Raw genomic sequence first — 21,524 nt, 5'->3', positions numbered from 1 at the left:
CCGCCCGCCGCGCCTCGGCCGCGCGCTCCGGCCGCGGCGGCGGCGGGAGAGCCGCCCTTCCCCTGCGGGCCCTGGACGCGTGCGAGTCTGCGGAGTCCGGCCCCTCTCAGGTAAAACCGCCAGTGAGCGCTCGCTCACCTTCATGGGGCTACACCTGATGTTCTTTGCTAATCTGAACAGCAAAATAATAAAAAACTGAATTCTTGCCTGTTTATTATGAAACCTTGCTACTCTGTGATTGGTGGTCAGAGTAGAGGACAAACCGCAGTTCTGGAGCAGCCCTGACCTTCTCCGAAGCCTGGCAAACGCTGGGAGCAGCTGGCAAGAGCCCAGAGGGAGGTTTGGCGCCCGGAGGACGCTCTGAGGCGGCGTCCTCGCACGGTGCCCGCTTTGGTCGGTGATTGACCGCTGCCGAGTTCGTGCTGGGGCAGTCGCTGCCGCGGCGCCCCGGCCGCGCAGGGCCCTGCACGCGCGTGGGCTGAGGGCAGCGTGGAGAGGGGCCGGGTGCGCAGCGGGGGGCCCCGAGGGCCCGTCCGCCCGCGCCCGGGGAGCCTCTGCAGGCACCGGCACTCGCCGCTCCAGAGAACACAGAGCCTGGCGCCTAGGAGAGGAATGAGCTCCAGTTCTGTGAGACCCCTTTACACGTCAGTAGCTGCCATTTAAACACTACCTATTGCCCCTTGGATGCTGCTGAGAGTAACAATGTGAGGCCTGAAGGTTTGATTTCGAGCAACTTTTAACTATTTGGTATAGAGCAGGAGAGGGAAGGACACACAGCGAGGAGGGCATGCCATGACAGCAGTTCAAATGACATGACGTGGGGGCAGCAAGTGCGGTGGGGAGACGACATCTGCTTTTCATAAAGGTCTGCCCGTAAGTGGCACGAGACGGCACCTGGCACCTGCGCAGGAGCCTGTGGCCTCTCGCTGCCCGTGGAAGGGGCTGGGGCTCCGGTTCAGCCGCTGCATCCACAGGACCGGCCTTGCAGGATCCTCCCAACCCCCCTGCCCAGAGAAGGCGCCAGGCCTGGAGCCCCCAGGCAGGAGGGGTGGCTGGGTCGGGGCCTCCAAACACAGCACCTCTAGTCCCTTCCCTTCCTGCAGCACCAGCCACCCGTGCTGGTGCCCAGCTCTGCGGCAGAGCTCCTGCATTCCTGAACCCCCCTTACCTGACCAGGCTGATTTAGATTTTTTTCCTTTCATTCATTACTTCATATCGCACAAGGTGTTGAGAGTTTGTAGCGTTTCTGAATCAGGGGAGAACTCTCCTGCGAAGGCAGTAAAACGATATCCTGGTGGATGAAGCCCTCATTTTACTTTTGCTCGTTTGGTCTGTAGACTTTCAACCTTGGGTTTAAAACAAACAAATCAAAAATAGAGATAGGATATTTAATTATATGTAATTAAGAGTAGAAAAGACTGCTCATGTCTAACAAGCTGCTTTTTCCTGCAGCCGCCACTTGTATAACCATGAACCTCAACACCAACAACAGGTATAGCGCACAGCTCCAGTGACCGGTGCATCGGTGTTAACTGTGCAGGCAAAAGAAGGCGCCAGTTCCATGCAAATGCTAACAGTGAAATATGCCTGTCCTTTGAAAGAGCTGCACACATTTTGGTTCTCCTGTTAGTGCAAATACCTGCATAGATTATTCAGTAAGAAGGCAGAAACTAGAGAGGAAATAAAGGGCTAGTAAGGTTACACTGCACGCTCTTAAGTTTGGAAAGAAGATTTTGAAAAAAGCATTAATTGTCTCTATTGCCAATCCTATTAGTAATAAAGATGCTTCTGCAGCAGAAGAAAACATTTTTAGGGATACGGAAGGGAGCATCAGTGGGGACTCTGGAGTGTGCGCCTGGAGAGCAGAAAGGCGGTGGCGAACGGGAGCAGTGAGCGCCGCGCGGCCGCGCTGCCGGCAGCCCTCGCAACGGTGCGCACCAGGCGTCCGCTCCTGCACACCGATTCCTGCACCGCGGCGTCACGCGGGGTTTTATACCTGCCTTGAGGAACCACCTCCATTTTGGCAGGGTGTAGTCTGCTTTTTCCTGTGTGTAGCTCTGCGGAACGCGAGGGATGTGGGTAATTTTAGAACAGTGTCATGATTTCCTGGCATACAGACAGGCTTTTTGCACTGGGTATGACTTGTCAGTCCTGTTATGCACAGTATAGAGGCTCTGCTCTCTGCACATTAGATCATTGGGCCTCTTGGCCAAAGATACTTGGATATCTTTGGATATACCAGGATTTTTTTTTTTTTTTTTTGAAAAGCACAGAGACTATAAAGTACTAGAAAAAAACACTGCAAAACCGAGACACTGAAATCCCCAGTGTTGGCATTATCATTTTACACAGCTTTGTCCATATTTCCAATATTTCTACTGAGCAACTGATAGGAATTCCCAGGAGCTGGAATCCCACACCTGAGGTGAGAAGCTCCAAAGGCAGGCACCATTTCCTTACCGTGTGAGAGGAGCTGCAACGGGACCGTCCCTTGAGGTAATTGCTGCTCCTCTTTGGAGTAAATAACTTGCTTTGGAGCCGCTCACATTCCCTGCACATTATAAAAGGAGTTTCTTTTTTTATTGCTACCATGTAATTCCTTACCAGGAAAAGGATTTCCCAGACGTGGCAGCAGTGTTCCTACCGCTGCCTACCAGGGATTTCCTGCTCAGCCAGCATGCACAGACACACCGGGCCATTTGAGAGAACGACCTGCAACGTCTGTGCTGCTCTGCCCTCAGGAAACGTATTTCTAAGCCAAGGTTTGCTTTTTTTGGTCTGACCATAGTCATCATTTGGGCACCCTGCATAGCGAGAGGCCAGGCAGGCAGGCCAGGGGAGAGAAGGGAAGGCGCAGGGAGCCGCAGGGAGCCAGTGCACCTCGGCACGCGCGGCTCTGCCAGCGCCCAGCCCGCTCACACATGCGGACCACAACGCAGGCTCCTGAGCCAAAGCTGCCTTTAGCTCCAGGACTTTTATTATCCACAGAAAACTCAGAAGAACAAACGAGAAGCAAAACAGTGACAACTTACTGCAAAATACAAAATTGGTTGTGGCTTTCATGCACTTTTGGTGAGGACTGAAGCAATACTTGCAGTCAAGACAAATAATTCCTAATAATCTTGCAATAAGCAAATAAATTTTATAACTATACCAGCTTTAGTGATAGCTCTCATAGCTCTCCTTTTTTTCTGCATCATGATACTTAACCACTTAATATCTCAAAATACAGATTTACAAGTCCTCCATCTAATAGTAAAAGGATTATTGTGGATTTCAAGTTTATGCTCTATTGACCACTTGGCGCCAAACAGCTTCTACAACATACGATAAAAATCAACATTTTCGTCTACAGAGATTGATATTAATCCTTGGAAGTTTCCTATGCTTTCCTTGGTTTCTGCTTTCTATTTGGCTTAGAAGCTCAGTTTTGCTTTTAAAAATACTCAAACTACCATAGAAGTTTGTGTCTGTTTATACATGTGCACATACATGCACACACAATTTTAGCTTATTAAGAGGCTTATTGAGTTACATACTGATGCTTATTGATTAAATCATAGTCCTGCAGTTGAATTCTGCATCTTTTACTCAGGTATTGCCTTCAATTAAGTCATAATATCCATACATGGGATCTGATATTTATTTTGTATTTACTCTCAGAAGATTTATTTTCTGAAGGTCTTGACGAAGAACAGACAGTAGAACAAGCCTGTTTAAATTCAGATGCTTTTCATAAACTTGTCCTGTAAAATGAGAATCTTCAAAATACTAAATTATTTAGTATAAATAATCTTATACTAATTTTAACTTTGCTCTGTTGTTAATTTGTACTTAATTTGGAACATTAATTTTAAAAGTGCAAGTACCGCAGAGCTGTCACTGCACTCTCAGCCAGGTTAGCCGCCCGTCTGCGCAGGGCGCCGGCCCTTCCCAGCGCACGCTGCTTCCCGCGCCTCCCTCCCGGCTCCCGGCTCCGCCGCCCTGGCCGCGCTGCTGCCCCGGTCCCGCTCCCGCACGCCCGGAGCTCCGCGCTCTGCCCCAGCACCTCCGCAGTGCAGGAAAGGCCCCACCTGGCCCCTGCCCTGGCGCACTCCGCCTCCTGTTCCCACCACGGCTGTGTTCCAGCACCAGGGAAAAGTGATGTTCCACTGTTCAGAGCAGTCCTTACACACAACAGCCGTTCTGAATCCCAGAATATGGGCAAATAACAGGGGCTGCGGCAGGTATTTCTACTAAATACAAATTCTCTATGTACAGGTGCACCAACAAAAAATACAATTTAGCTTTCAGTGATTTGAAAAAATCTATTTGGGAAGAGTTTATGAAAATATATTCCTAATACACATTGTTTAGTGCCATCTTTTCATTTATAAAGGGACATTTTCTCTAACACTCAAGAAATATGAAAGTGCTTCCAACAAGGAGAGGAAAGAACAAAGATACATACCAACCATAAGGCCAAAGATGAAATCCTGTCAGTATAAAAATATGAGGATATGATTCATACATCCTTTATTAGTTTCAAGATTTGCTAACTATTAATGTAAACTATATTAACAAAGGCGTGTAAGAGGGCCAAAAAAAATTTATGGTACTATAGTGCCCTCTTGTGTTAAATACATGTATGCACATTCAAGAACAGTCGAGCTCACTTAGCTCGTTTACATGGTGAGCACCTAAAATTTTTCAGAATATGAAATTCAGTATTTTTCTGAGAGTGAGCACATTTATTCTCCCCATATTTATATATACTGGGAGAGGAAAGCGAGAAATGTTTAAGGGTGTTACCTATGTGTGCCCCTCCGAATGCCCTTCCATGCGCGCCCAGTTCTGTGCTGCTGAAGGGACGCGGTCGGTTTGGCCAGAGCAGAGGCCTTAGAGCCTCCGCAGGACCCGCTGACGGGCACAGCACTGCCCCGCATCCGCCAGCGGAGCCGCAGAGGAGATCGACTAAGCCTGAAGTTGAGTTCTGCTGTCCAGAGCTCACCCCCACTGCTGAGAGCAGAAACACATTTATTCTCACCCAGTTTGCTTCGGGTGATGCTGCCCCTTTGAACACCCTGTATTACCCATGCTGTGGGCACTGCCACCCAGCAAAGCTGTTTGCAGAACTGTGTCACGCATCTTCAGCTCAAGTGACGAACAAACAGGATCAAAGTGACACGCGCTGCTTTGATCCTGATCCGTATGCACAAGCGGGATACTTGTACGTGGGAAAGCCAGCGCAGGCACAGGGAAGCGCATACGTAAACATGACTAATGCTCGGAAGTAACCAGTCAGATGAGTTACTGGTGCCCGTAAAGTCACTGATAAAGAACTCCTGTTTATTTAGTGATTTAGCAACACAAGGATGCCACCAGTGACGCTCGCCATGCAGAGTGACACTCATATCCAGCCCGAGAGTTGAGCTTTACAGCTGTACCTAATTTGCAAATAAAAATTGTGCTGCAAAGCTATTTTGGCACTTGAGCAGTTCTATTTTTACTTTTGCCTTTTTTCCTGTAGTAAAACTGGCCAAGGATATTATCACAAATAGAAGAATTACTATTATGTGACTATTTCATTTCCGGGATAATAAAATACAGCACTGAATATCTACTGTCTCAGAAAACGAGGCTAGAAATTTTCATAAACAAAACTTAGGAAATGATTCTGTTCAAGATTCATGAAAATCCTGCTCTTCCTAGCTGTATCATTTTGAAAACAAATTTGTATAGAAAAAATCACTTTAAATCAAAATTTCTATTGGACTAAAGTGACCAGGCAAAGATCTCAGCACTGCTGTTTGGTGATGAACATGGGCATCTAAAGACAAGACTTGTCTGCCAGCAGGCTGCCTGTGACGCATCCCCATGCTCTGTGCGTTAGGCAAAGCTCCGCTGCCAGAACTAAGGAAATTAATTGGTGAAAAATACCACTGAAAGCGCAGTATTCACATGGCTAAACTGCTGAAGTCAGAAGCGGTCCCCAAATGAAAACAGAGAGAGAAGACTTGGATCACTGATACCAGTGTCTGCCTTCACCTCCCTCCTAGGCGCCCTGGCTCTGGACTCAGGCCCAAGCTGGACGCCCAGGGCTACAAGGTGTGAACCGCTATCATCTCCGGTTGGTCAAAGTGACACTTCTACAAGTGCTCATGTGTTTGGTGACAGAATTTGGCTTAGTTTCAGAAATACGAACAAAAGCAAGGCTAAAAATACTAGCAAGCCCAAAGTGTGGCTGCTTTAGTTTCAAAATATACATTAGAAGTGGTTTTTGTTTGGTTGTGTGAAGATTTTGGAAATGCATTTTTTTTCCATATCATTAGAAGAGTAAAGTGGTAATCTGTAACACAGGGTCCATCTTTATTGGTTGTGCATCAGGCATTCCTGAGTAGATATAAATAAAATATGACATACTAAATAACCCGATGAAATCCCCTTGTTAGTGCTGAGGAATATAATTCATTTTAATTAGAAACCTAGTGACATTTCAGAAGAAAATTGGATATTTCCCCACTTTTAAGGTTAAAAGTAGTATGCCCAGAAATCATGAAACTGAGCTTAAAGAATTCTTCACTGTAAGACTAAAACTCTTATGGCATGTTAGGTTCCTTAAATGATTATTTCTAAATGCCTTACTCAGTAACTATGTCACATTTTATTTTTACACCAAAGCACTGAAAAATTCATGTGTATTCATTTGCAGTGTCTCATCTTGCAATACTATATATGGCAAGACTAATTGCATAGCTTGAAATTCTGCTTTAACCATTTGTTACCTTGGAAAAGACACCATAAGCAAGGTCCTCTCCTTTGGCATGCCAGCACTTACAAATTCCCGTAGGAACCAGAAAAATGCAGCCCCCTTCAATTTCAGTTTGGCAGAGGCAACATCTCATATTGGAGGCGTTCAGTAATTAAAAAGTCATATTTAAACATAAGCACTTCTGTCTTAACGCCTCCAAGCAGCCTGATGGTTGGAGACACTACAGATTTTGAACAGCATTTTGAAGGATCTAGCAACACCTACACTACACATGGGGCTGCAACACTTCATGCAGGAGCTCTAGTCCACACAGATAATTGAAAAAGGGTCTATAAAGCCACAGACTTTTAAAGTGGCATTTAAAATCTTGTTCTTCTCTCTGTCACACTCAAGTAGTCACAGAATCACAGAATGGTTGAGGTTGGAAGGGACCTCCAGAGATCATCCAGTCCAACCTTCCTGCTCCAGCAGGGACACCCAGAGCACGGGGCACAGGGTGGCATTCAGGTGGGTTTGGAAGACCTCCAGAGAAGGAGACTCCACAACCTCCCTGGGCAGCCTGTGCCAGGGCTCTGGTACCCTCACAGTAGAGAAGAATTAAAATATTAAACTTAACTATATTGTCTTAGGAAAAAAAAAGTAAGTTGAAGGGTCTCATTGATGTTTTTCTAGTTTGCTACCTTGCTATTTTCTGTTACATAGCATATCTGCATTTGCAGGTGAAATCTAAACAATATTTCTTTCTTCCATCAACTTTGCATGGCTTCGCCATTCTTGAAGCATTTCTTCATCTCTGAAAAAGTTAATTTATAGCAAAACTTGAAGCTATATTTTAAGAAGTGAATGTTAGTATGCTGATTTGCACATTTAGCCATCCGTAGGTTAACAAAAGATGACATATATCAGACATTTACATTGATACTCCAATTGTTCTTTGTTTCTGTCCTAAGTTACAAGGTACTTCTACTTGACCTACTGTTGTCTGATATATACCTGGAATCATTCTGTTCCTTCAATTTCACTGTCTTTTTCTAAGTATTTGTCCTGTCTAATAATGCCAATGGGTGTAGTCAGTAGCAAGCGTATTGATTCCTGAAGAATAAAGCAAACACATGCATGTGGTGGGAAAACGTGCAGGAATAAAACAATGTACAGTTCCTTGGCAAACTTGTTCAATACACTCCTATATACATGTGTGTGTGTCTGTGTATATATATAGGAGTATTTTTTTTAACTGTAGAAGCTTCACATTTTACATGTTGTATGCATAGTTCTTTGCTCTCCAGCTGTAGATTTCTGTCAGCAGAGATACAGTAGCTGCATTTAACCTTGGACCATAATATATGAGTTATCTGAAAGGGATTTCTGCTCTATTCAGTTAGAGCAGGAACTGAGTTCCACATCAGAGTTCTGCAATTAGAAATCTGGCATCTCACCTTGTTGCCTTGGAGCATCCCATGTTGTAAAGAAAAATACTCTTTGTATCTCCACTTATAGCACAATTTTTAAAAATGATTTCTTTTCTTATAAATAGTAATCTGGCCAATCTGGCCAGCTAAGTAACAATTTTAAAAAATGGACCATAATACTTGCTTTTTCCTTTGTTCAAATAAAGCTTGTTCCTTTTTCAGCTCCTTTGCTGCCACCACCGTGTGCACTTCAGCTTGCTTGCTCTGAATCATCAGTCATAGGAGAGAAATTTGGGAAGCCTGTCTCTGTGCAGACATGCTCCTTTTGAAATGAACAGGTTGATAATATTAACTAAATAATACATAGAAAACTGAGCACATGTAAGGATGCCGATAAACACATTCAAAGTGCAAACTTATAACTATTAACCTGACTTAACTGAGAGTTGTTAATGTCAAAGACCGTGGACCATGTACACAGTGCCTAGTGCAGACAGCAGAGACCGGTGAGGAGAGGAAGCTTTCAGAGGAGAGTTCAGATGGAGGCGCCGAGCCAAGGCAGGCTGCCGGGTTCGGGTTCTTTCCACGCAGGAAAAACTGGCAGACAGTGACGGCCACGTCCTGGAGAGGACACTCGGTCACACTCCTCAGCCAAGCCTCGGGATTGGGAGGTTTCCCCTGCCCTCTCCGTGCCAGTGCAGCACAGGGCTTTGCGACCACCCAGCAGAGAGGGCGGAGGGAGGCAGCAACGGGGAGGAGCACAGAGAAGGAAAGGAAAAACACAGAAATGCAAAAATTATCTTCCTAATTTTGTTCTAAATATGAAATTTAATGAAAAGGGCCAACATTTAAAAGTTCATCTAGCTTTAGTTCATTTAAAACTAGCATTGGGAAACAATGGAAAAACACAGCAGTAATCATTTTCCTCAATATTGGAGGAAAATCATTGACATCAGGGTAAACAATGAAAAGAGTTATGAAAAAAAATCAAATTTGGCAAATTTCCAATTCTTTCCCGTTTACACACACACAAAAAAACCCCACCTGCCTTTTCAAGAAAGGATTCACTACCAAATTCTCCTAAAAGTGGCTTGAATTATTTGAATACAGTGCAAAAAAAGGATTTATCAAATGTTTTGTATTCAAATGCAAAGGAATTTATGTATTATCTTCCATTTAAACATAGTTATCAGCCATGCAACATATACTAGAAATGAATAATTTGTCTCCATTACTAAATTCTATTGATTTTCAGTATAATGTGATCTGTAAATTCTTTCAAGGACAGAATTACGAAAATAAGAATGGAAAGGAAGTAAACAGGAAAATATAAAAGACTGATAGCGGTTTTTAATTTTGGACAAACCATATTTTTGACTTTTGCTTTCTATATACTTCATCATAAATATAGTTTATCTATCAAATTTGTATTTGACCATAAGTGGAATGCCTCTTACTAAAATGCTTTTATATTTTCCATTAGAAATACAGAGGGGTTTTTTTTCCAGTAGTTGTAAGATTATATGTCATTACATGCAACTTAAAGTCACCTGCAAAGATGAGCTGACTTTGAGTAGATCTGTTCTCTCATTCTGTGTTTTTTCCCCACTTCAGTAAAATCACAAAGTACAACAAAATATTGGTTGGCAAGAAATTATTCTTTCTCATGTTTTATAATCTCTTTTTTCAGCTTTTGGAATCTTAGCTTTTCCTCTTTATCAGGCCATTCGTCTGATAAATCCAAACTGGAGTGCAACAATTCAGTTAGGTTCAGCTTTTCAATAGCTGGCATTTCTATTGGAATTAAAAAGAGATTACTGCAATTCTATTTATCAGTTACATCAGAAACTTTTTCTAAGCAAAACAGTATTTTGCGGCAAAATCAGTCTAGCAGACGTGGCATTTGTTGGTCTGTTTTCTTTTAATGCATATTGTATTCGCAAAGATTTTTCATAATGTTTTAAGCAATCTATTCTGACAAAACTCAATAGTCAGAAATAATGTCAGAAATAATGCTGCTAATTCCCAAACAAAACTCACTTCACATAGTATCATAAAGAGGGATCAACTGTAGTTAATTCTAAATTGCTGATGCTGAATATACAAAATGACTACTGAAAACAATACAGATTAGTCTTACACAGATAAAAGCTGGATAATCTACTTTCGTAGTTCAGACATATTTAAAATAAAGCCTCAAAAGCCTTTCAACTGAATAGTGTATTCCTAATACCAGGGGCAGGATTTTATTTGGAACTGCTTAGCTGGATCTCTCTAGGATGGGCCTTTTCTTGCATTCGGGGTTTTCTCTCTTTAACATAGAGACATGTTTTCACTACTAGACTTTTCCTTTAGGTAACAATTAAAAATCTTACTTTTACTTAACAATTAAGAGATAAATACGTTTTTAATGGTAAAGAGGAAAAGCAGAGTAAGACTCTGCACTCTACTGCACAGGTATTTTGCCTCTGTTTCGCATAATGTATTTGCCAACTACAACTCCACTTGAAAACTACAGAAAGCTCAGTTTATTGGACTAAAGAAACCCAAAATATTTCAACCATGAAAAAGATTACTTATAGACAAATGCTGTCAAAGCCTCTAAAAGGCATTTTTTGAGTAGCTGTGATGGTCATTATTTCTTGTTTGAAATTAATGGTAATTGTTTGGTGTTTTATTCCCATTCCTCCATGTTTTTTCCCTGTTGCAACTCTAAACACTTTTTGATACAAATATTAATTAAACATCTATATTTCACATTAGGCCTATGTTAAGAAAAAAACATAGGCTTCTACTGTATTGAGCACAAATTAAATGAACCTTTTTTCATTTTAGTGCTCCTTGCAACTAGCCTGATGCAGCAGGGAACATGACAGATGCTCATGTGGAAGGTGCAGCAAAGAAATTCAATGAAGAGTGTATATTTTTATTTTTTAAATGCTAGTATTTTATGAAAATGACTAATGAAGCTCATCTGCTTCCACAGGCCATTGATTCCCCTGCTAAAAAGAAAAGAACTCTTTGATTTTCTTTCTCAGTGTTTAGCAATGGCCTGTGCTGCTCCTTGCAGCATAAGCAGTTCTGTGAAATACAGAACTTGAAGCTTCTGTTCCCGCGCTAACCTTAGACTTGGCTTTTAAAAAGGCAGATACGTATCTGGAAGAGCAATCCTGCATCCCAAAGGGCCTGAATCGCTGGTACCTTGCTGGAAGCTGTGCCAGCTTCACACAAGCAGCGCTGCTGCCGTGTTTCGGGGCAGGCACCAGGAACACCCGGTGCAGGCAGCTGCTCGCGACACGTCCATGCACTGTCCTCCCAGTTAACCTCATGCCCGACCTGCCGTCATTCTTCTGAACCAGCACAAACCTTTCTTGAGGAGACCCCGGGGGCAGGGGGAGGCTAACAAAGTCTGCACTCTGACACCAGCTTTACTTTGCTCTCCAAAGACAGTTTAACTCACTACCCACTGAGCTACCCGAGTTCCCTAACATGGTGTATGACTGCCTGGAGAGTACATAAAAAACAGCACCCTGCAGATATAAAAGCCAAAGTATTTCATACATGGACAATAAAGACGATATCAAAACCTAGGACCTCATTTAAGAGCTTGGTGACTTAAAATGTAAGTAAGTGCATTTCTGTGCATGTTACATTTTTGCTAAAATAGAAAAGAAAAAAAAAACACTGCAATCGTCAAGCCCTGCCAAGGCATATAAATAAAGGCAATGAAGTGTGTGCCCGGGAAAAGCGCACTAGCCGCTCGTGATTCACACCTGGCGGTGGGATGTGCTGACGTCCAGGGCCCGCGAGGGCAAGTCACAAACACAGCGGGGAGACGATTTGTTTCACAGCAAGAGTTAAAAAGCAAGTCTTAAAGCAAAGAGATGACTAATCATGTGAACTTCTGGAAATATGCTTAACACAATTATATCACACAACAATCGTGGTATTAAGTCAATAAAAATACACACATTTTATTTATAAATCTGTATTTTGCCTTCATTTTCAGTATCATGGTATTTCAAATTCATGCTTTTATACTTCACCATATGGCTTAGCATTTTAAGTGGTTCATTCATCCTCTGGATTTACTGTGTTCCCTTTAATGATGCCACATTTTAACATGCCTAATTCCCATCTGATATTAATGGCATCCATAGTAATTAGGCTTCATTATAGGAAAGCTTAAGTATGAAAAGAGGTCTTCAGTGGGAATATGCCCATTTTTTTTCCCATTATTAATGACTTCTGGAATCTATCTGACCATAAATAATGCAAATATTACATCTTTTCATCTCTACTGATAACTTTAAATTTTACCCTCCTTATATAAATTTATAACTCTAATATTGAGGGAAAAAAAATAGGCAAATCGGTAATCAGTAGAAAAAGCACAAAGTGCTTATCTTTGAAGAGTGTGAGCTCAAATACAATAAGAAAATATAGAAAATAGTATCAGGCTTCTGATGTGTGGGTGTACAAAATCAATTACTTTGTAAAATTAATTCTGGTCGATATGCTACACTAAGTAGGTCTTTATCTAAAATTGCATATAAATGTAATAATCTTGTCCTTCCCCGCTCCCTTGTGAAACACAGGCAGGAAAAGGATTGTTCCCACAGATATTCCCATGTTTTCCTGCAGCCGAGCCGTAGACGGGGCCAGAAGCAGCTTCACGCTGCTGCTGGCAGTTCGGTCACACTTAGTATTTGCAGTACAATTGAAAAAAGACTGCGCCCTGACACAGGAGCAACATGGACCTGCCTAGAGCTGAACTTACTCTCTCCCTCTAAGCTAGGCACTGGGTTTCCTTTTTTTCAGTCTTATGCTAATTACACATTCTATTCAGTTCCCTATTATCTCAATGGCCCCTATATCCAATTTCTTATAAAATATAATCTACTTATGTACTATTCCTCGCCATTCTTCTTAAGCCGCCTGCATACGCTTGAGGGATTTTTCATCTTACTGAAACTGCCCGGCCCTCTTCATGCATCCTTCTCTCCTCCCCACTCTGAAGAGCTGCCTTTACTAAGAATGGTCCTGTTTCTCTGATCACATCACACACCACTGAGACTCTTTAATAGTATTATACAAACCACAACCTCTCCTTCTCTTAAGGATTTAAAACATACAAATTGCTTTACTGATAACTGAGCAATATTTTCTGCATCTACTTGAGCAGTCAGTATCCATTTCAGATACAGACTTGATGGCACTAGTGAAAAAGCTAGAAGAGAAAGCATTCCTCGGTTCACACTTTTTTCCAAAACAAATGAAATATATACAAAGACACATGCCACATACCTGCATGAGTGGGCTCTACACAGAATTTTCCAGTCCCAGAATTTCTAAGAAAGCACAAGATGGATTTTAATCCCTTCTGTAGGACATCCTTGGGTGGAAATTCCAGGGGACAGTGTCTCAGATTCAAGGCTGTCAAGGAAGTCAGGTTTCCTGTGAGAAATGAATCAATTTTGAGAATGTTTTGAAAGATGAGAGCATTCACAGATGTATAGAGCTGTTGAGTCATAAAAGTGAATGACTTGTGTTTATGGTGATTACAATGACTTCTATAGTGATTGACATAATTACATATGCAGATACTGGGTACTGCTGTATTTATTTGGCCAAGCCTAACGTTTTTTTAAAGAATGACTGATACTCTTAAACATGCATAGTATTCTCAGTCTGTAATATCTAAGATCATTACCTAGCTCCTGATGGGCTGTATTTCTCATTTCAAAATCTCAGGCTATTCGAGATGCTAATACGGACTATCCTGAGATACATTTAAATGTTTATTTTCTCTTTGAAAGTAACTGCTAAGTACTTTAACCTTGCTCTGTAGGACTGTGCACAAGCGCTGAGGCTTCTGTGCACAAAAAGTTCAAAGAAAGTTCAGAGCAGTTCCACACTACATGCAAACAGAGACGGACATGCCAAAGTGTTTCTTCACTTCAGTTACCTTTAGCAAAAACTATCATCTTCTCTTCCAAGAAGTTATGTTTTCTCTCAAGGTAGGAAAGAATCTCTGAACTGAAACACAAAGGCAACATCCATCCTGTAAACCAGTTTTCTCCCCATTCAAGACAAGATGGGCTTTGTCGCAACAGCTGGGCTGAACAGCCCGCTCCTCTGGTGGCTGTGCTGGTGCTCCTCCACTCACGTGGGAATGGGATCTGCGGTGTTGATAGGTCACCCTGTGCCAGTTTCCTTCATACCAAATGAAAAGAACTAAAGTTTTCCTCCCTACGTTGCTAGCGCTGTGATTTTCCCGAGCTGGAATGAGCCCGTCGCGGAGCAGCGCGGCTCGTCCTGCCCGCGGGCGCTCAGACCCGTCCCCTGCACCAGCGCGGGCGCAACAGCTCGCACGCTTGGCGAGAGCAGGGCCCGCAGCACCAGCCTCCCTCCTCTCTCCACGAGCCGCGTGCTCTGCGGAAACGGCAAAGCACATGCAGTCCCTTTCGGAAATTAGATCTACTTTCTTCCCCAGTAAATTGGGCTTTATTGAAATGAAATAAAATTAGAAATTTTGCCTCATAAGTAGATTTGTAGAATGAAATAATACTTTCTCAGCTTTTTAATAAAAAGGTAGTAATTTTTTTCTGTGGATCAAAACATTCAGAATCATAATCTATTATTAAATCTTTCAAAATATAAATCTTAAAAAAACCAATCTGCTATCAGTGTTTGGCTATGACATTTATTTTTAATTGTATAATTTAAATTATTTAGGAAGTGCATCCTTGACTAGATTCAGTTTTTCAGTGATGTTCTCAATCAGAATAAGTTTTTCACCTTATATTGGTAGTATCACACTTCAAAACTCCATGCACAGCTTGACCGCAGCTATCAGCTTAACTTTTCCCTCTTTGCAGGGGCTTGGGGCTTGCAACAGCGGGCAGCTTTGCCTTCTGCTTTGCTCACTACGGTGTAAAGCAGCACATTTGGTTTTTGGTTTTTTTTTTTTTTTTTTTTTGCCTAAGCTTACTTGCAGGAATGACAAATCCATTACTAACAGCACAGGTATTTGATTTTAAATTACCAGTAATTAAAGCTGAAAGGAATGTTGTAACATAATTCTTACAGTGACATTAACAACTGCATTTGACATTAGTTCTCTGGAAATGTCAGCTATAGCAATATTGACAACAAAGTGCACTTAACAGAAAGACAACATAAAACCCGGCATGGAAATAGCTGAATAAAATGAGCACTTGAGGTAGGTGCTAGGGGGAACACAAGAGATCCTTCCAAACATCAGAATGGAGAGAACGGTTGGATCCTTCTCAGTCCCTTTCAGTCCCAGGCTGTAAGATTGAGATCCAAGTGCAAATGGATTCTCTGCATCGACAGTAAGTACAGCCTATTATATATAAAAACACCGCAAATAACAGGGAATATTGAACCCTCTTCTGCCGTAGACGGCAGAGTTATCCCAGTGTCAGTGAACCTGAGAACAAAGGCACCCAGGGGAAGTATTTCCGTTCAACTAGATTCTGATTTCTTCATAGTTTACCTGGGCTTTCGATCAGCCACTGAGTCAGGAGTTCACTGGTAACTTCTTAGCAGTAGAGGAAAAAATATGTTTTGCCATCCCAACACCAATATAAAAGTAACTGTATTGAAAATTGAGGCAAATTCAATTCAGATCCCGGTAAAAAATATATAAATTTATTTTGCCCCAGACTGTAGTTAGAATTCTCAATTTTAAATCGAAATTATTATTTTGAATTCTGATAAATTCAAACTCAAACTGAGAAGTGATAAAAACAAGAACTGTGTCTGAATCATTACTTTGAAATTGCACTCACATTGAAACAGGACTGATGTCGAGACACTGGAACTGAACAGGAACGGGATGGGAATAAATTCCTGTTTGGAAATCCCGGGCAGACATCTTGGTGGGAATCCAAGCGCGGCACAGGGCGGCTGCCGCAGTGACGCCGGGTGACACGCTGGCCCTTGGTGCCCGCAGGGGCAGCGCGGCGTCCCGGAGGCAGGACAGCTCCGGGGGGAGCCCTCGGGGAGGAGCCGAGGCCCCGCACATCGCTGGAGCGGTGCAGACACACTGGCCAAGAAGGAGAACAGGCCCATTGGAGGGATCGCTTGACCACAGACTAAAGGTACGAGAGACCTGCACGCTGCATACGGTAATTATGTGAGAGCAACACAGGTGCGTAGAACAGAAAATCTGTGTTCAATGCACAGAGACTAAATAGCTGTTGTGCAATTACTGCTGTTGGTTGTGTGAAGGGATATATCCCTGGAGTTCCCATCCAAGGGGATTCTGTCAGGCAGACAAACAGGCCCATCACTCTATTCAACAATATTGACTTTCAATTGCTTTCAATATGGCATTGATTACCAGGAAAGAGAAAGCTCAGAGGTCTGCTAAACACACCACATTCCAACAGGCTAAAACCCCCAAATTTGCTAAATGAGCTGCAACTATGAAAATGCCTTTTCATACAGTCACGATTCACAAATTAGGAAATTACTTCAAACAATCATAAAACACACTGTAGACCCAAAAGAGCTACAATATCATCAAAAAGAAATGGCTTTGAAAGTGTACCTCGTAAAGAACTAGTTGGGAATGCAATTAACTTTAAAGTAGTTTAGTCCTAAGAAATTAAGTCTATTTTTAAGCAGAAATGACCATACTGCTCCAGCTGCACTCACACAAGTGACACTGAACGCTCAGGACTGAAACACTACTCATCATTATTACAGCTTTTCTCTCAGTCCAAGGAACACAACCATTTTAATACTGCAATACAACTATTTTTTCCTCTTAAAGTAGATGTTCACAGTAAGTTAAGAACAATCTTTCTTTGGATAAATATTGAAGTATTCCAAAGCTTAACTACAGAATTATTAAGAACCAATATACAAAAAAGATACATTCAAAAAAAGGAGTACTCACCAAGTTCTGCAGGGAGCTCTTTTATAGGATTTCTTTCTAGAAGTAGAGTTTTTAATTGCCTGTGCAATAAAAAATAAAATAGTAGCAACTGTAAGAACAAAGTTAATATAAACACAGGAACATTTTTTCTCTTTAATTTTTTCTTCCTTTCGCTTCCTAATACAGAATGGACCCCTCAAGGCAAATCCACGCCAGTCCCTTGCTACCACAAGTGCTAGAAATGACTAAGCGTGCCCCAAAGCTTCCTGGCATGACACTGGTGTTTGCATTTACACCCTCTATATATTACTCCAATATTCAGCATCTATCTGTTTTCTGCAAAGCTTGTTTACCACTGTATTACCGCTGGTATAACTGCTAGACTGTTCCAATTACAAACATGTTGTTTTCAATTGTTTTTTAAAATATTGCTGAACTACGACTGTTTGGGGTGTTGAGTGTGTTCCTTGGGCTAATTTTGAGCTAAAACTGCTCAGCCATTTTTGATAATGAGATTAGAAATAAAGTTTTTCTATCTATAATTAATTTTGTCTTTTTGTTTTTGAGAAGCTCTAGTGTTCCCATTCTTGAAAATAGTCTAGAAATTTAGCATGGGTCAGGCATTTATGTTGCATTTATATTTTTTGATATCTCTATGAAAATCTGCTAACATTTGGACAAATTCTAATCCCAAATGTTTGAAACACTATAGTTTGCCTGTGCTCAGAAAACAATTTGTATTCTTTAGCAAATAAAATTTCCAGACTTGCTGTAGAGAGTATACGCACTCAGATGTACAGGCTGCCTCTGATCATTTAAGTATTTAGGACATTTCATGCACAAAGAAAGTCTCCTCTTTTCCCCCTCACAGCACCTACCTGCTTATCTCCAGACACAGCAGGGAAGCAAACTAACAAATTCAGATAGAAATAGGAAGGAAACAATAAATAAAAATAAAAGCCCATTTCATACCACTCCTCAAGATGATTAAAAATGTGAAGGTCTGGGAATAAAATTTAACAAAGCTTGGTAATATAAGACAAAGAATTAGTTGAGTAACTGGAAAAGGAAACATATGTCAACAAAGCATAATGTATATGAGAACAGGGACCACTGATTAAATAGAGGACATCCAGAACAAACTAAAAAACAAACAAACAAACAAACAAATAAACAAAAAACCCCCAAGCCAGTACCTACATTGGAAGCTAGAAATAGAATCAGAGACTATATACTACACAGAAACCTGTACTTTGAGTTCTCTGGGATTTTTTTTTTCTTTTTTTTTTTTTGAATGCTTTTTTTTTGCAGTTTTAATCACAGTCTTTTAAACAGTTTTTAATATCCACCAATTTATCAGATCAAATTATGGATTAGGATATATGAATTTGATATCTTAAATGCACTGTCCATATATATAAAATCTCAACCTACTGTAAATGAAAACTCATTCACTTTTCTAAATGTTGCCCTTTTTTTAAGCTTGTTTACTGTTAAAATTCAACAAAATAAGCAAAAACAAACCTTACTAGTTTCTGTCATAATATTTCTTTACCTCTAGAAAAAAACAAACAGAAAACAAACATTTTGGCAGCTGTTCAACTCTGGATGAACATTTGTGGTGATATTTGAAGACATTTCAATTCAATCAAGAAATTTAAGCACCATATCCTTAATCATATGCTTTATTAAACAGGAAAAGGTAGGCGAGAACGCCAAGGGATTGCCCCCTCCAAAATCCAATTCCTTGTTAATTCCCGAGCGCCCCTGGGAAGGGGAGGTCTCCGTGGCCTCAGGATCCCTCCAGAGCTGGGCCCAGGCTCCATGGTAAGGATGAAGTGAAATTACCCTGATTTTGAGCAACTGAGTCAATTAGCAGTTCTGACATGCACTTTCTAAGAAGTGAGCTGTTGACTGAAGTGAAGGGACAAAAACACACAAAATAAAGTGCACATCTGCCTAGGGAGCAGAGCAGCACGGGGGATTCCGGAGGCGGGAGCACCCAGGGGCGCCCCTGCCGCAGGTTCCCCTTGCTCCGCGTGCAGCGGAGCCAGCGCAGCTCTCACGCTAACCCCTCCACAAACCCTGCGTCCCATGGAAAACATCCGCGAGGAAAGTGCATCAGGCCTGGACAATCTAAAATAACTGACAAAATGTAGTTGAAAGATACAAAAACAACATTAAATTTGACATTTTCAACTATTTTCACAGGCTTAATGTTACTTTTGTATGTTTTTGTAATCAAATGTTAGAAATCCAATGTTTGATAAATCCCGTAGAACAAATGATTTTACAATACTGTGAAGCACCTTGTGCTCACCACAGAATGCCATGAAACAGTTCTGGAAGATCCTGTAGCACACACTGCTCAAGGGCTGTCCCTGCTGCTCGCTGCCCACCCTTCATGGAAATCCATCTTCTACAACCCTAAATGTGAGCTAACTTTCCTCGGCGTTGGGCCGTTCTCCACCCACTAATAAATTCAGTTCTCTGTTCCTGTTAATTAACATGTATTATGATCTGTTGTCTTCCACTTTCTCAGTGAGATGCAAGGAATTGTTCAAGGGTATTAAAAAAAAATGGTGAGGAGTTAATTTCATGATCACTGCAAAATGAGATCAAATGTGCTTTTTAGGTTCACTGGGACACATGTTACACAGATTGGTGACTGCTAATTAATTCTTCCTACAGTTATTAGTATGTCAGACAACCACCAAAACGATTAATGAATAATATTCTTTGATCAACTCAACTATCACTCATTGTCAGGCGGGAGGCTGGGCACTTAGGGTCCCAATTTTCACCATCTTTATGATGCTATAAATGGAATCAGTTAAATACTTAGATGTAAAGAGTAGCAGGTATGAGATTCCTAAAGGAAGATGAGTTTAGATGAATAACACGGATTATGCTAGTTATATGAGTTTTAATTTAGTTAAATACATGTAAAAAAAAAAAGGTTAATTACTGTTCCCCTGAGCAGGGGTGAATGCCAAACAAAAGCATACAAATGTCTGACTGCTACAATGAAATTGTAGTAATGCAAATTGAAGGAAAATACAATTGTTATTAAATTATCAGCATAACCAGCCTCCTACCTGTGGTGGCCAACTCCGGGGGGAATAGTTTTAATCTTGTTGTACCGGAGATCCAGCCAAACAAGACGTGGCAGCTTTTGAAATAAATCCTTGGGAATCACCGATACGACATTTCCTTCCAGATGAAAGTGGTAATAGAGAAAAACATACATAAGTTTTAAAGCCAGCAGCAGACAGACTGTTCCTGGCAGGCAAAATGCTAAATGTAAAAACTGAAGCTGCTCTACGCTTTTATGAAAAGAACATTGCTGAAGGGAACACCATTCTGTAAATGACACATCTAGTGATTTAATTAATCAGGACGTTTTCAGAAAGCAGGGATTCAGAATCATAGCTAAGAGCCTTATTTTTTGCCTGACAAAGCAATGACCCCTGCGTGCTTTGTGCTGCTCCCGGCCAAGGCTCCCGGAGCCACTCGTCACTGCTGCCCACCTTCACGTGGGGCAGCCTGTGTATCTCCTGGGTGAGAGGCGGGATGTTTTTCCTGCTGACATCCAGGTATGTGAGGAAGATGACAGACATGTCTCAGCAGCCTTCCTGACCCCTTCTGATGAATTCGCACCAGGTGAATTGCTCTTTTCGAGATATCCATCTTCTGAATTACGGCCGCGGCCATGGAACCCTTCAGCAGAGCTGTCACCCTTCGCCAGCAAGCCTGAAGGACTGGCTTGGTAAATCACCCCATCAGCTGAAAGCCAGGCACGAGCTCAGAAAAACCACCCCAAAACACAGTGCAGAAAGAACAAGCATCTATCAAACCAGTTTACTTGGCATTGTTAATTTGCAGGTTGCCCCTGGTGCTATGCAACATTTTGTAAGATGGGAGCAACGCCCTTATTGGGAATTCTGCGGGTGCTGGTAGGTGCAGCAGCGGGAGAGGCCGTTCCCCTGCACATTTCCGCACCGGGAAGCGCACGGGCGCACATCAGCAAGCACTAATGCTAACACGCTCCCTCCCGAAGCCCGACCCGGACCAGCCTCTGGCTGACGCCTCCGTCCCCTTCCCGTCACACTCGTGTCCTGCCCAGGCACCTGGCACGGGGCCTGGGGCCACAGCAGGGCCAGGGGAGCACAGCACGCTCCGAGGGCGCTGTGGGCCGCGGCTGCCCCGCTCTCCTCGGCACCAGGAGTGCTGGTTTGGGCTCCCTGGCCCCTCTCGCGAATCACCCAGGTCAGCTGGAAAACGCTTGGATGTTTGTAACTGCAAAGGGGCACCTGAAAACGTGGAGAAAAGGAAAAAAGCGCAGTGCGGCGCGGCGGAGCGGAGCGGAGCGGAGCCCCGAGGCGCCTCCCGAGGCACGGGCACCCACCGGGCCGCCCGCAGTGCCCGGCCCGAGGCGCCCACGGCCGCCGCC

The 21,524-nt window shown here is 42.4% G+C and overlaps 1 protein-coding gene across 1 annotated transcript in view; it reads right to left on the bottom strand.

The window, feature by feature from the left end:
• Positions 1-20,691, bottom strand: part of LOC112944729 (PWWP domain-containing protein 2B-like) — a 27,160-nt gene extending 6,469 nt beyond the window's left edge. The window contains exons 1-5 of the mRNA XM_026036237.1: positions 20,592-20,691; positions 20,170-20,284; positions 17,093-17,151; positions 13,468-13,617; positions 9,885-9,954 (exon numbers count right to left, since the gene is read on the bottom strand). Of these exons, the coding sequence (XP_025892022.1) occupies positions 9,885-9,954; positions 13,468-13,617; positions 17,093-17,151; positions 20,170-20,284; positions 20,592-20,691 (494 nt within the window). The remainder of the gene's footprint in view (positions 1-9,884; positions 9,955-13,467; positions 13,618-17,092; positions 17,152-20,169; positions 20,285-20,591) is intronic.
• Positions 20,692-21,524: the final 833 nt, after the last annotated feature.

The sequence above is a fragment of the Nothoprocta perdicaria genome, unplaced genomic scaffold, assembly GCF_003342845.1.
Source record: "Nothoprocta perdicaria isolate Ctin4 unplaced genomic scaffold, notPer1 scaffold_172, whole genome shotgun sequence".
In the NCBI taxonomy this organism is placed as follows: domain Eukaryota; kingdom Metazoa; phylum Chordata; class Aves; order Tinamiformes; family Tinamidae; genus Nothoprocta; species Nothoprocta perdicaria.
This window is presented reverse-complemented; position numbering and strand designations above follow the sequence as displayed.